The sequence below is a fragment of the Trachymyrmex cornetzi genome, unplaced genomic scaffold (genome assembly GCF_001594075.2).
Source record: "Trachymyrmex cornetzi isolate Tcor2-1 unplaced genomic scaffold, Tcor1.1 scaffold248, whole genome shotgun sequence".
Taxonomy (NCBI): Eukaryota; Metazoa; Arthropoda; class Insecta; order Hymenoptera; family Formicidae; genus Trachymyrmex; species Trachymyrmex cornetzi.
In genome coordinates, this window is record NW_017297144.1 from 992,225 (window position 1) to 1,006,919 (window position 14,695).

The following is a 14,695-nucleotide window of genomic DNA, read 5'->3' on the forward strand; positions in this document are numbered from 1 at the left end:
ACTGATTTTAATATAAATCTTAATTTACTTTATATGAGGCAGAAATTTAATTTTATTGTATAATTATAATAGAGAGAGTTTTCTCGAATAATACTTAGTGATGCAAATATTCATAAATAAACAGATTTTATGTAAAGAAGAAATAATTTATATTATTTATAATGATGGAGGATTGAATTTAGAAAAGTACACGAGAAAATGTATAAATATATTAATTAACGATTTTTGATGCTGATTAAAACTTTCTGAAAAATGTATCATGTTATTGTCGCAAATTCGTATTTATACAGTAATAATTTATATAGCGTAATGAAGAAATATATTAGATTAACTGGAGGAGCTGAATAACGTTTGAGAAACCTCTCTACGTAGCGAAGTAGAAAAGTTCATGACTACTTCGTTGGAAACGCGCGATTCGATATCCGGGACTTAGTGCAAGTATGCGCGGAAAATTTTTCATCGCCATGAAAGTTCGTCGCTTACCTTCGCGAAACTTTGCACGTTTTCCGCGATCTCGTAAAGAATTTCGCGGAGCAAGTTACGACTTTGTCCGTATCACTTTTTATCCATCTTTGTTACTCTGTCGCATCTGTCTTTCTCTTTCTGCATTTTCCAATAATGTTCCGTATGATTTTGTATTCAGCACCATTGAGTTTCTTCTTTGAGATCTCAGGGTATTTGAAACCTATTGTCACAGGGTCGATCATAGTCAGAGTATTAATTCTTTTTCCGAAAAGAAAAAAAAAAAAAAAAAAAAAATGATTTTTTACTCACAATTAGTTATTTCTTTGAAGCATTCACAAATAGTTTATTTCCAATATTGTAATGTTTGGGGCGGGTTCTATGTAAAATACATAGAATCGCCTTTTATAGTTACCATCTGTTATATTAAATCATCGTGCGAACTTCTAATATTGGTACGTCAAATAACAAAACGATGATGGTCCATCGACTTATGACTCGAGTTTTTATGCTTATGTAATGTGTCATAGGTATCACGCGCTTTCTCTCTCAACTATAAAGTCTTTGATAAATTTCTTGCAGCTCTTTGCGATTGAAAGTCATAACTCTTTGATGTGATTCCTGACAATTTTCAGTAGCACGTACTTATAAACAAAATTAATTAAAAATTTCTTAAAAGATAATTTATATAATAACAACTAATTTAATGATGGAAAACATGACTAAAATTGAATATTCTGATTGGAGTTTCTTTCAGACCAAATAGTTTACTAGACAACTATTTTATATTTTTAATAGCAACAAATATTTTTTAAACTTTTAAGTTTTATTTGAAATATTTTTTATAGTTATAAAATATTTAATATTATTTATTAGTTTGTATAAAAAGAGAGAATATGTTATACTCAATACCTCAACATTTAAGCACTCTTGAAAAAAAATTATTTCAGCTCTCTTACTATAAAATATCGTCCTCTGACAGAGAAAGAGAGAGAAAGAGAGACAGAGAGAAAGAATAAAACTACTTATGAGCTAAAAGAAGTTTGACAAGATCAGTGTAATGTGTCTTCGATATTGATTTAGTTTGTTTTACCGCGAATAGTACGCTGAATGGCAGTGGAAAAAAAAATTTCGACGTGTACAATTCTACCATAAAACCCATGGGATTATACGGGCGCATCGACCGTGCGATTCTGCTAGCATGCACGCTTGTCGTTGATAAAGCTTCTTTATTCAACAGCGAAAACAGCCTGAACGGTTTCCGCCTGCTGGCATATTTTCACAACATCGCGTTGTAACGAAAGCAGCTATACAAATATCCCAAATGGCTGCCATAGGACGACTGTAGAACGTCCGGATTAGGCGACCGCGCTTCGCTGACCTAATTTCCTACAGAGCAAGACGCGTGATTATTTAATCCCAACTCTAATCCCCGTTTCCGACTTTCAGGTATCGCTGCCACGTACACACCTGGCCACTGCGAGACAGAGGTGAGCGCTTTTCGTTTTTTTTTTAAATATTATTTTTTAAACTTAAGAATAGCCTACTTCTAGTTATAAGATGTACTATTATCTCACCGTTAAAGATTAAAATTGAAATTAATCTTCAATTAAATCTGGAATTAATTTCGTAACTAATTTTGATTCTCTATCTAACTTTCAATGCCACTGTTAATTTAATAAAAATGTCATTTAATTTATCACGCAATTGCAATGATAATTTCGGTACAATATCTCCGCGCGATCCTCTAAGTTTAATATTAAGTTTCTGACTTCTTCTCCCATGGATGAAGTAAAGTTGCCATGGATGATGAAGTTTTTCCTTCTCTCGGTCCTTTCGTGGATTCTCCAGGTGGCAAGCTGAGCCGGACAGTTTAGAAACACCCTAGAATATTTATTACGGATTTTCTTAATTCTATAGAAGTATAAGTGAACGAACAATGCTGTCGTAAATATTCAAGTGGCGCTAATCTGAAGACCGAGCGGCTCCAATCAGGCGACATTTTGGACGCCGAAGTTAATTAGCGGCTAAGTAATTAAAGTCCCCGCGGCCCTTATTTCAAGCAATGTAATTTAACTTTCGTAGAATTCCGCACGGACGTTGTACGCGCGACGATTTACGGTTTGCGAGCGGATCGATTCGGAAGAGGTAAAGCGCGGTCGGAACGCGCGCTTCGGGGCGACGCGAAATTTTCAACCGCGAGCGTGGAAACATGCGTTACGGACGCTCTTTTCTCATCCCTGCAGATGTAACGCGGATTTTAATTTACGGGAGCGCGAGATCTAATTACAGAGTTACCGAGTTACGCGCTCGCGGATTCTGTGAAAAATCGCTCGGGTGAAATTACGATACACTCTCGCATTAGAGAGCGTCGCTTTGAAGTTGCCGTTACCGTTGCTAATAAATGTTGACAATGGTCAATACTGTGATGCACCGTTTACTGGTTAACCGTGATTTACGCGACGTGTAAGTGTAGGTAACGACGACGGACGCTCCTCTGCCCGCACTCTCTACAGCGAAATTTAATCAAACTTTCGTTTCCCGGTGGGATGCGAGTTGCAGTATCGAATTTCATGCGCGGGATAACGTAGCGGCGAACGTTCGTTCGCATTTTGTGCGTCGTATCGTCTCGCCCACGCAAAATCAATAGCGTTTAATGCACTCGTCGCGCTCGTTCGAGCGTTCAAATGCATAAATTGATTTCCCTAATTATCGACACTTCACGTATGACGCATATAAAGAAATAAAATTTTATGGTAAATCGTGGCTGTTTTTTAACAGAATAATATCACCTAGAGATAACAGCTTACGGCTAAATCCTTAAATTCGCTTAATTCGTTTTCTGCGAATTGCGATTACGTCATTTGGAAAAAATATCGCAAATATTGAATTGAAGTGATAACTGGCCCCTCGACTTTGTACATTTTCAATTAGCTTTAAATTAAAAATTGTTTTTTTTTCCCAACGATTTCACATTAACATTATCACGTGCAATCTTATCACGATGATTGGATTACAAGATAATATGCAAAGTAAAGATGCAAGTACACTGGAAGAAAAGAGCAAGCTGTAAGACGAGTTGAAAGTAGTGTATCTTCCAAGAGACCTGCGGAAACTCGTCATCGCGAGCGCTTTTCTGGAAGTAGTTCTACATTCTGAGAGCGTATTACGTTGCAGGCATCGCGAGATGTCGAGCATGCGAGACTGCCAGAGTTCCTCACGGAATTGGACCTGTCGAGTCTTGAGGCATCCGAAGAAGACGTCGAAGCACTGAAGAAAATCGTGAAAAGGCTGGCGCCCGAAAAGAACGGCGAGTACCAAGTTTACCAAGGTTCTCTCACAGAACTGTCCTACTAACCTCGAGACTACATCGCTAATCTCTTTTTCTTTTCCGACCTGACTAAAGCGACTCGCTTTTTCTTCCATTGCCAGTCTTCTTCGGTAACGAGGACCTTCTCAAGGAGTGGCTCAAAGGAGCGGGTATTATTACTTAAAACGTTTTTCTCCGTGCATGTCGCGTCTCTTTGATGTAACAGCCGTTCTTATTCGTGTACTCTTTTATTATTGTTTGTAAAATAAACTGTTTAACATGGCGTTTAAATCTTTTGATAAAAACTGATTATCTAAAATTATCCTTTAACTTTAAAGTATTGCGAAGCTCTTAAAAACTCTTATTTGTAATTTCATTTCATGCTTATTAATTGCTTATTAATCCCAATGTTTTGAATGAAATTGTTGATGGCCAAGAGAGCATAAATGCGTATAAAAAAGTTTATGAAAAAATATTTTTTGCTCGTATTTTTTATCCCGGAATAAAAATAATATTTGCTTATTCCAACGTTGCACTCTCCAGCGCTTCACGTATTATCTTTTCCCATATATATATTTACATTGTGCACGTGTATATTTGTCTTTCGCATGTAGACACAACGTACGGTCATACGAATTCATTTCTACAAGTTGTGCATCTATGCACATATTTACCAGCTTCTTCGGTAAATTTAGAACACTCCATATATAGGGATATCGTACTCGAGCAGAAGCGAAAATGAGAGCATCCGATGTCTGTATGTGTCTTTTCTCCAACTGTCTTAGCGGTCAGATATTATGTAAGACTCTGTGTAAGCGAAAGTCATTGAGTGCGTGCGACTATCTCGGAGCGATCAGACTGCGTTTCTGCTTTCCCACGAGGTACAATTTTTCGTTTTACGATGATTGTGCGCCGGCGCTTCGTGACTTTCCACTGAAGTGACAGACTTTCTACGGCACTTCTATTCTAGCCGACCTGTTATTCCCCTAAACGTGATGTAATTGCATTGTTACGTTTGGTAATTAAATTTTCGAAACGCGACGCGTTAGTGCAGATAATCTATCGCTCGTTTATCATCTTGCGCACGAAGCGATATGATGGGGGATCTAAACGATCTTTGTCACTAACCTCGGTAGTTATCGGTTCGTGGAATTCTTTATATACGAAACGTTAATGGCATAGTTCGCATGACATTAATGGCATGGTTCGCGAAAGCTCCAAGCGATTATGTTGCGATATTCATATTTTAGAAGCACGGTTGTGAAAAACGCAGTTGTGAACATCGGTAATGCCGCGTTGATGTAACAAGCGTTATAAAATTTAATAACACTCCATTTTGTACTTAGGCGTGACGGGACAGCCCGGAGTGGATTATCCAGCCCTCACGTCGATTCCAACCACTTCATTCAGCTGTCGCGGTCTGAGAGGGGGATATTACGCGGATTTAGAGACAAATTGCCAAGTAGGTGACATCGATATTACGTACGACGTGACGGCTCGATTCGAGCAAAAGTCACACGGATTGATGCTCAATCCGGCGATTGTTATATAGTTACGGATTATAGAAATTCGAACATTTTTTTAGAATGTCTGTAAAAAATATGAATATACATGCCAAATAAAAAAGTTTAGAAAATAAGAGAAAATGAAGAACGAAATGAATGATCTTTTTGAAAATATTTTTTCATTTTACCTTGAATTTTTATATAATTTATGTGCACAAAATTACCTTTGAAAAAATAATCATATTTATAATAACGGTATTTGTATCGTTATACCAGTAATATTTCTGCAGAGACTTTCTGTTAGTGAGACATTTGTCATCGAAGTTGAATATATTTTCAGGTATTCCACATCTGCGACAACGGACGTAAGATCTCGTTCCTGTGTCCCAATGGCACGATCTTCCAACAATCGCAACTTATATGCGACTGGTGGTTCAAAGTGGACTGCAGCAAGTCCACAGAGTTGTACGAGCAGAGTGTCGAGCAACTGGCCGAGGAAGAGAAGAAACGTGCGGAAGCGAGAAAGATGAAATCCGAGTTTCATCGCGACGCAGAGGAACAAAATAACGCGGATTACTACGACAACGTCGACTACGATGGCAAACAAAATGGTAGAACGAATCCGTACGGTCAATCCACCGACAAGCAGAATCAGATTTCGGAAAGACAGAATGAACCAAAGTCTAATCAACACTTCGGGCCGAACAACGTTTTCGAGAATACCCGTAGTTCTGGTCGATTCCAAGACAACAATGCAAACGCATTACGAACTAACGAAAAAACGAGTCAGATACCCGATAATTACGACCAGCCGTCGAAACAGCGACAATATCATGATAGCGGATCGAATTATCAGGCGGTCAATAGACAGAGAAATCAACTGGATACTCAGAATAGCAAATTCAATTACGAGCACAACAATAAGTTCCAGGATAGTCGGCAGAATTATCAGTCAAATCAGAATACGCCGCGCAGCAACGACAAGCCGGCGTTCAATAATCCGAAATCGCGAACTTCGCCGCGAAACAATCTGTTCGGTTCCAACCAGTCACAAAAAGCTACACCGACGTACATGGAGACGACAACTTTCAGAACTACAACTGCGGTGCCTCCGAAGGAATATCAGCAGTTTGCGGAAAGCGCCGCATTCGTGTCCAATCGAGGACATCGCTTCAACTCGGGCAAATCCGAGAACAGACAATATTATTACCATTCATACGATTACCGAGATCATACCACTACCGCTAGTTACCGCGGTCATGAGACGACCACCTCGACGCCACAGAGGAACAGAGAGAGTGAGACGGTATCCTTCACACCCAAGACGGGTGCTCCACCATACCCCGGTCCCACATACGCTCCTATCTATAAGCCTAGGACAACGACGTTACCACCTTATGAAACAACATTACAGTATACGCCAACCACTGAAACGTCGCACTACAGCACTCCTTACTATAGGCAAGATGATGTTCCAGAAACCACTTACACTAATGCTGACACCACGACAGTGACATCGTTTCCCTCCGCAGAGGAGTTCCCAACTATGTCTAGCTCGCGGACTTCTCCTGCTGTAGGAAGAATACCACCAGCCTCCGGGAATTATCAAAATCAACAATATATTGATAACAGGGTAACTGAACAGAGAGACACTGATACTTCTTTCGCGACTACGCGTCCATACGTGAATACAGAAAGCTATCGGCACAATGATGCTAACGTCACTTCAACCGTCAGTCAAGATGCGTTTCCCACGACCAATGTGCCATGTTACGATGAGTGTCATGGGCAAACCTACCGCGCCAATTATCAAAATGAGAATAGTATCTCGAACATCGAAAACAAAGGTACGACGGGAGATCCTTGGCGTGCGACTTTGCAAAGCTTCCATCAGAATTCAATCAGCTCGACCGAGAAGCCGTGGAAAAGCACCAATGGTTATCAGCAGAGCGGATCTACTAGTAAGACTTTAAGTCCTTACGATACCAGTTTCACCTATAAACAGGGGAAAGTGTTGTCCACTTTAGGCCCGTACGTACCTTTCACTAAAAACTACGTTTACTCCACGATGACTACTACGCCGACGCCGAAACCGCCGACCACTGTGCCGACATACAGTTCCACTCTGACAAATTATCGCATCACGGCCAGCAATCTGATACCCAAGGTGAAATCGTCGTCTTCGACAACGAGCAAGCCCAAAGACAGAGCGACTTATTTACCTGAGGTTGGCAGCAAACCACCACCGACTTTAGAAGATAGACCTTACGCTGAACGGGAACACGCGCTCAGCATGTTGCACTCTCTTCAAGGTTTAGAAAATAACGGGGAAAATCTGAGTGAAATCGCGAAGGATGGAAATAGTCGAAATGGACCCTCTGCGCCTGGTCCATCCACTTTGCATTCGTTAGCTTTATACTTTGCCACAGCTGGCGACAATCTCGACTCCAATGAGACTATCGAATCTACCGCAAGTGTCGAGGAAGCTGAGGGTAGAGAAGGCAATCATTCGCATAATGTGTCTGTCGAATTACCGACCAACATTCTCACACAACACACCATCTCGTCATACGTTGAGCTGTTCAATCTAAATAATGCGCTCGAAGGAAACGCCACAATGACTGAATTTACGTCGGAAGCCGAGGATCTTGGTGGCGAGATAAACGACGATCTAGAGATCGAAGAGAGCGAGGGTCCAGTGAACGGCGCGAAGAGATCGAATAATACCAAGCTGCGCGAACTGGCTCAGGTCTTTACTCATGCTTTATCGGCATATCTACAAGATCCGGAAACCTTTAAGAAGGTGCTCACAGAGATCAGGCCCACGCAACCACCGACGACGACCACCGATGATGGCCAGTTTGAAATGACGACAATGTATCCAACTACTGCGGAAGAGTATGCATCAGTGACTAAGGAGAAGGATGAAGTCTTGGATTTTTCGGACGATACCGACGTTACCAGAAGGCGTAAACCAACCACCATATTCCCCACTACCTTACAACCACCTGTCACCACCGATAGATCGTATTCGACTTACTACACGACGCCGTATGATGAATATACAACTTCAGAGAGCCAGACGCGAAGGCCAATTTACTATCCAAGTACGACGTTGCTACCGCCCAGTGCTTCATCACACGATTCGAGGGATTATGTCGAATCATCAACACAGGGTGGTAATACGTTTGCCTTCGAAGTGAATCGCGTTTTTACTACTACTATGAATGATATTCAAAATTACGATGGCGATACGAGGGATACGACAGATCTGTCATCGGTCTACGACAATTATTTCCCATTGGACGAGTACGAAAATAGAAATAAGATCGGTGGCTTTCAAAATAACACGGCAAGGACCTTCCAACCTTATGGTAAAAATGTCAAACCGATCGGCGCTACACCTATAAGCAGTTACGTGGCCTCGTCAACGATGGCGTCTTTTGTGAATTCTGGGAAAGGAACGACTTCACCTAGTTGGGGTAGAGGCTCGGCTGGTGATAAACCCCTTCAAAATCTCACACCGCCTCCTTATCATCATCATTTCGGTAATGTGAAGAGTTTCACCGCAACAAACAGCATTCTGCCGAATCAGGTGGTGCGCTCAACGACGCCTCTATCGAGAAGCAAACCTTCCTACCAGACCGCCAGCACCACCGTTCAACCATTCAGAATACGTTACTATGAATCAACGACAGCGCCGTCCGAATCTCTTGCCACAGCTCGCAGTTCGTACGCGAAGTTCAGAAACAATTACAAGTTGGAAAGTAATCACAGAGAAAGCACTCGCAAGCCTTTAGCGACAACGACGGCAACGACAATTCGGGACAACATGAAGACACTAGATCCCATTACTGCGACCGTCAGTGACGCTACTCCATATACTGCTACTGTTATTCGCGCTACTAATAATCCGACGGATGCCTCGACCACGAGACATTCCAACCTACTGAACGATGATCATTGGACTTCTTCGCCTATGGTCACTCAGCTCTGGGAAACAACGGTGTTCGTAGATCCTCGACACATTAATCACGGTCTACAATCGAACGTCGGCACCACTCAGTTGCCCGAAACAACTGATAATGCTATTAGTGAAGAATCAGAACCCACTGCGAGCACTGCGAGATCGTCGAAATTGTCCTCTGTGGATCTCGACGTAACAACGGAATCACGAACAACCAGCACACCGAGTCCTTGGCAATGGGCGACGAGCGACAACGATCCACCCGTAACGTTTACTCTGCTACCAACAACCTTTACCGCAGAAAACACGGCGACGCCAACTCCAATTATCACGACGCGATCGAGCATAACGACCACGATTACCTCCTCGGTGACATCGACCAATGCCGTCTCCCGGGACAATTTGGCATCCACTCTGCTGCCATTCGCGCAGGGCAACGCGTTGAATACCACTGAGAGCGAAGTGATCAAGGCACATGAAATGTTCGGTAACCTGAACGAGACGAGCTCGAATACACTGATGCGAGTGATGAAACAGGCTGATAGCAATGCAACGGTAAGACAATTGGTTCTATTGCTGATAAGCCATTGCAATGGTCCCAGGAACAAGACGATGGAACAGGAGAAGGAACAACTGTTGGATGCACTTCTGAGGATGCCCGTTAACGAGTTCACTTCGGAAGAATCGCGAGAAATTATCGCTGGCATCAATAGACTTAATTTTTCGATTCGTACGTATTACACTATTTAACAATTATAATATTTATTTATAGAATGTTTCATGAAAATATTTTGTCTTTGAATATCGCATTAAAACAATAAAAATGCTTTATTTGGATAAATAGCTAATAAATAAGAATAACGAATATATTTATTACCGTCGACGATTAATTTTAGTTAGTGTATATAATATTGTAAAGGGGCTTTTGGATGATACCGAATGATTAGCCAACGTTCGGCAATATTAACAAATATCGTACACAAATATAACATATATAACATATCTATATTGAATGTAGGTCAATATATTTAGTGAATTTGTGCAAGTTGGCATATATATCGTTTGGCTATATCTTTTGGAGGAGCTTTAATAAAATTAATCTTATTAATCGCTTTAACGCAGAAAAGACATAAAAATACAATCTTCTAAAAAGACAAAAAAAGGTAAAGTTTCTTTGCGATTTAAAAAATAGTATATGAATTAAGAAAGCAAGATCAATAACAAATTTTTTAAGCTGTTGATCTTGCTTTCTTAATTCACATATTATTTTTTAAACGCTTTGCTTAAAATACATGATTTTATTACAAAAGACATTTATTTTTCCAGTAAAATTCTGTTTCTTTAATATAATATTTCTTATTTTTAATATTGCTTATTGTAAAAATACAACATTGCCCATTTTACACAAAAAATGGTATTATATGTTTCTTTAGCTAATAGTTTATTAGTCAAAACAGATTAATTTTTTATTTATTACTTTACAGCTAAACTACGATCGGCTGCTTTATCGAATTCCACGACAATAAGGACTCCTCGAGCACCGTCTACGAGACCCACGCCATCTTTACCATCTGTCACAACGTTCCGCAGTAGGACGGGACGAAAATTCCGTACGACCACTGAGAGTGCCAATGCCTTTGCTAGAAGATCGGACGACGCTGTCTTGGAGACGAATAATTCTTTGTCGGAGGCTACCGCTTCTGATAGCCGAGCTCTCGAACTTCTTAGGTCGCTTTACACGGTAGCCGCTAAATGGGGCTGAGAAGTCGCACAATCGACGACCGATCGGAACTACGCGCGCGTCGGAAGACTCGCGAGATGAAGATCTCGCTGGAGTATCAGAAGACGTCCAACTGTCAATACATCGGAGTAGATCGTTGCTGTCATCCATCATCGTGTCACTCCGTCTAGCCTAAATTCGAGGATTCAAGCTCCGAACGGTGAATTGGTTTTGATCTTGGCCCATGAATCGATGTCCATGAATAAACAGAATAAACCTGCTCTGCGTTTCTTCAGGAGAGATACGGAACTTTTTGTCAAATACTCTCATTAGAAGTCGACAACATTAAATTATTATTAATTCTAGAATTCTTATAGAACTTGGCTGCTATATTAATACACTTGCATGCAATAATCGGAAAATTAGATTTCGAGTCGAAGATTGGCTTCTTCGAACTTAGATCGATAACGCTGCTGCAAAGTTTGATTTAATTTCGGGCCGAGATTGACACCTGCGCTTGCGGATATTAAACAGGTTGTGTAACGATCGATTTCGGACATGTAAATCTGAGCTACGGCTGCTTGATATCCGCGACCGAGCATAACTCGTGTCGGTTAATATGCGGAGTCCCGATCGATCATCGATCGATAAGATCGCAATATAATAATTAACCGGCTGTAGTCCGACGTTAAGATTATGTATTGCTCGCCGTCCTTTTTATTAAGAATAAAACATCGATCGCCTCGTAACATCGGCAACTATTACTTGAAGAAAAAAAAACGCCTGCCATACTTCGTCCCTCCTGTTCATTGACTTGCGTGAACGCTACACTCAACTTAACTCTCTTCTCTCTATAATCAAAGAAGTTCGCACATATTAGTAAGGTAATTTTATATGTTTCGCTTGTGTTTATCATGCAATGATATAATAACAAAGTTTCTCTAAATGTTTCTTCTTTATGTAATTTTATGAGTTGTTAACTGGCTATAATCGTGTTATATAGCATAATCTTGTGCTATGCTGCTAAATGCTGTCCATATGTAGTATCTGTGTTTAGAAAATTAACTTTATTATTGGAAAATAATTCGATAAACAATTTTTAATCTTTTGATTGAAATCTTCTGAATGTAGATAGATATACGACTACGTATTTGAAATGAGAAGCGAATTTTAATTACTGATATATAGAATATGAGGGATCTTCTTTATTACATTAATTTTTTATATTCCTAGTATATGTACTCGTGTAAAACAGTGATCGTCTTGCATGCCGATGTAAAAAGGGGGTAAACATTTTGACACGTTCGCGCTCATCTTGTGTTGCCAGGTACATCGTTAAATTGCAACTCGTTTTCGTTAAATTGCATGCGAAATTGACGGAATGTGATGGCACGTGGTGAATTGCACCATGTACACTTATGGTTATCCGTACTGGTTGGATTCTACGTGACACAATTTTAATCCTTTCCTCACGTATTTTCCCCCAACGAGATCACTATTGTCCTCTTTTGAAATAATTTCCGAGCGATATTAATTTTTGCCGGCAGCATTTAATTAATATTCGGCGGAACGTACGAATTTCCGTTTCAGCCGAAAACTATTCAGTATTACAAAAAGACTCCCTAGAAGGGATCCGCTTTCCGGTGGATCACGTGAAATTATTTATTTGTCTTCGCTGTGTTGCGATTCCTACGTACCTACGGCTAACAGTAAGTTACTTATATCTTGAAATTACGGTGTTGGTAACATTCTCTTTCATTTGGGCAGTTTCGAGATCGGCGATGCGCTTCCGTTGCGATCCCGAAACGTCCAAATGGGGTTTCTAGGTCATTATTTAAGTACGCGAGTTAGCGTGTAGTTGTGTATCGACTTTATGTAATATATCTTTGTACAGTATGTGAATAAATATATACAGGGTTTTGTTTAGCTACGTTCTTCCTGTCACGTACGTTCCTCATATGCTTCAATTTTTTAATAATACTTTTCATGCTAAAATATTATTCGGATGCATATTTAGTATTTTATTACCAGTATTGTTTAAAAAAAGACACATATGTTGCATTTGTTGCATTAATATATTCTAAACTATTAAATATTAAATAACTTACATGTTACGTTTATATCTTATTTTAATGATACTTCGAAAAAATGTAGGTATATATTATAAGATTTAATTTTGAGATTACAATAATGTGATTAAAAATATTTTAATGTTACACATAGATTATTTGTACAAAGTAATATTATATTATTAAATTAATAATAGGTATAATTAGTAAATTTACAATATTTTCTATTTTTAATCAAGAGTTTCGATAATTTTAATGGATAATTCGTCATGAATATTTACATTTGCTGAAAAGGGAACGTTTCATCATCGAAAGTAGGACGCGAATTATTAATTTTTAAAGAAGTTACTTACGCTTAATAATATATAGATTACTACAAATGTCCGCGGCAATATGTTAATAACTTACGCAGAGTAATGAGCGTCATTAATGTTTTTGCGGCGGATCCTCCGAAGAACGAACATGGCTAAATGGCTACGGTCGTCAACGGTTGCACAAACACCTAGAGAACAGAAGGGTCTTCCTTTTTGTCTTCCTCGTCGCGCATATACTTCAACATCCGGCGATCCGTACGCATACACGAGCATATGTTATACACGTTTGTGAACGTACATATTCTGAAATCTCCCCCGCAGTTCGCGAGTATACGAATGCCATGATTTAAAAATAAATTAATGCGCATTTCGTAATCGACAGATACGGACTTAACGGTGTCGTAAAAGAATAGCGACGAGATTTCGCATCATAAAACGCCCGAGAGAATACGCATACAATTTCAATTGACCTAATGAAGAAACATGAGAGAAGTGAAGATCGCTCTCAGGTCGGAGGCCATTGCACAAATGGTTGATTAATATTTCTAAGGACGCTTATCGTAGTCAGATCGTAAGCGTCATAATCAGAATGTCGGATCTTCTATTTACATGGAGAGCATTACAAAACTATTCTACAAGGACGACACTTTTTCGCGTCGTGTTTGATTGCTCGATCGTCCCGTTCGCTATTGCCAGAAGCGCAAAATTTTTAGGAAAAAATATAATGGAAGCGTAGATAACTGAAAAAAATATTTCTGGAAATATTTTCTTCGTATGATTAACGTAAACTTTTTTTTTCTGGTTTATTTTTGCAGCGTAGCTACAAAAAGTTTTAGTAATCTACAAATGATATACCAACAGGAAATATTTTTTCAAACATATTTGCAATTTTAGTTTTTAAATTAAAATGCAAACGTAAATCAATATGAAGGAACTATATCTAAGTTGGCCAACTTTTCAGGCATGGAGTATTTCGGATTCAGATACCCCGTGGCGCAACACTTTTACGTTCGCTACAATGCGAATGGACATCCGCCTTCAGCAAGACCGAGATCGATTCGCCGCCTCGACGCAACATATTCAAATTAATGTCCGGAGATCGGTATCCGAATAAAGAGTTACAAGAGGCAGGAAGAAGATCGTTACTCCTTCATCTTGCTTTTTCCGCAAATGTAAATGAACCTATCTGATAATTATACTTAAACAGACATCATATTCACTCACGTAAGTGTTTAACACGATGTAAAGCTGTACAGCTTTGGATATCGTAGATACTATTTACTTTATTCTCACATTTATTGTTTTACTTTCATAAAAATCTTATTTTTTTCATTTTTTTAAAAGAATA

General features: G+C 39.5%; 1 protein-coding gene across 1 annotated transcript in view; it reads left to right on the forward strand.

Moving 5' to 3' along the window:
- The window catches only part of thw (chitin-binding domain protein thawb), a 43,467-nt gene extending 30,592 nt beyond the window's left edge, over positions 1-12,875 (forward strand). Inside the window, exons 3-7 of the mRNA XM_018508003.1 lie at positions 1,912-1,952; positions 3,640-3,793; positions 5,119-5,234; positions 5,618-9,974; positions 10,729-12,875. Of these exons, the coding sequence (XP_018363505.1) occupies positions 1,912-1,952; positions 3,640-3,793; positions 5,119-5,234; positions 5,618-9,974; positions 10,729-11,006 (4,946 nt within the window). The 3' untranslated portion in view covers positions 11,007-12,875. The remainder of the gene's footprint in view (positions 1-1,911; positions 1,953-3,639; positions 3,794-5,118; positions 5,235-5,617; positions 9,975-10,728) is intronic.
- Positions 12,876-14,695: the final 1,820 nt, after the last annotated feature.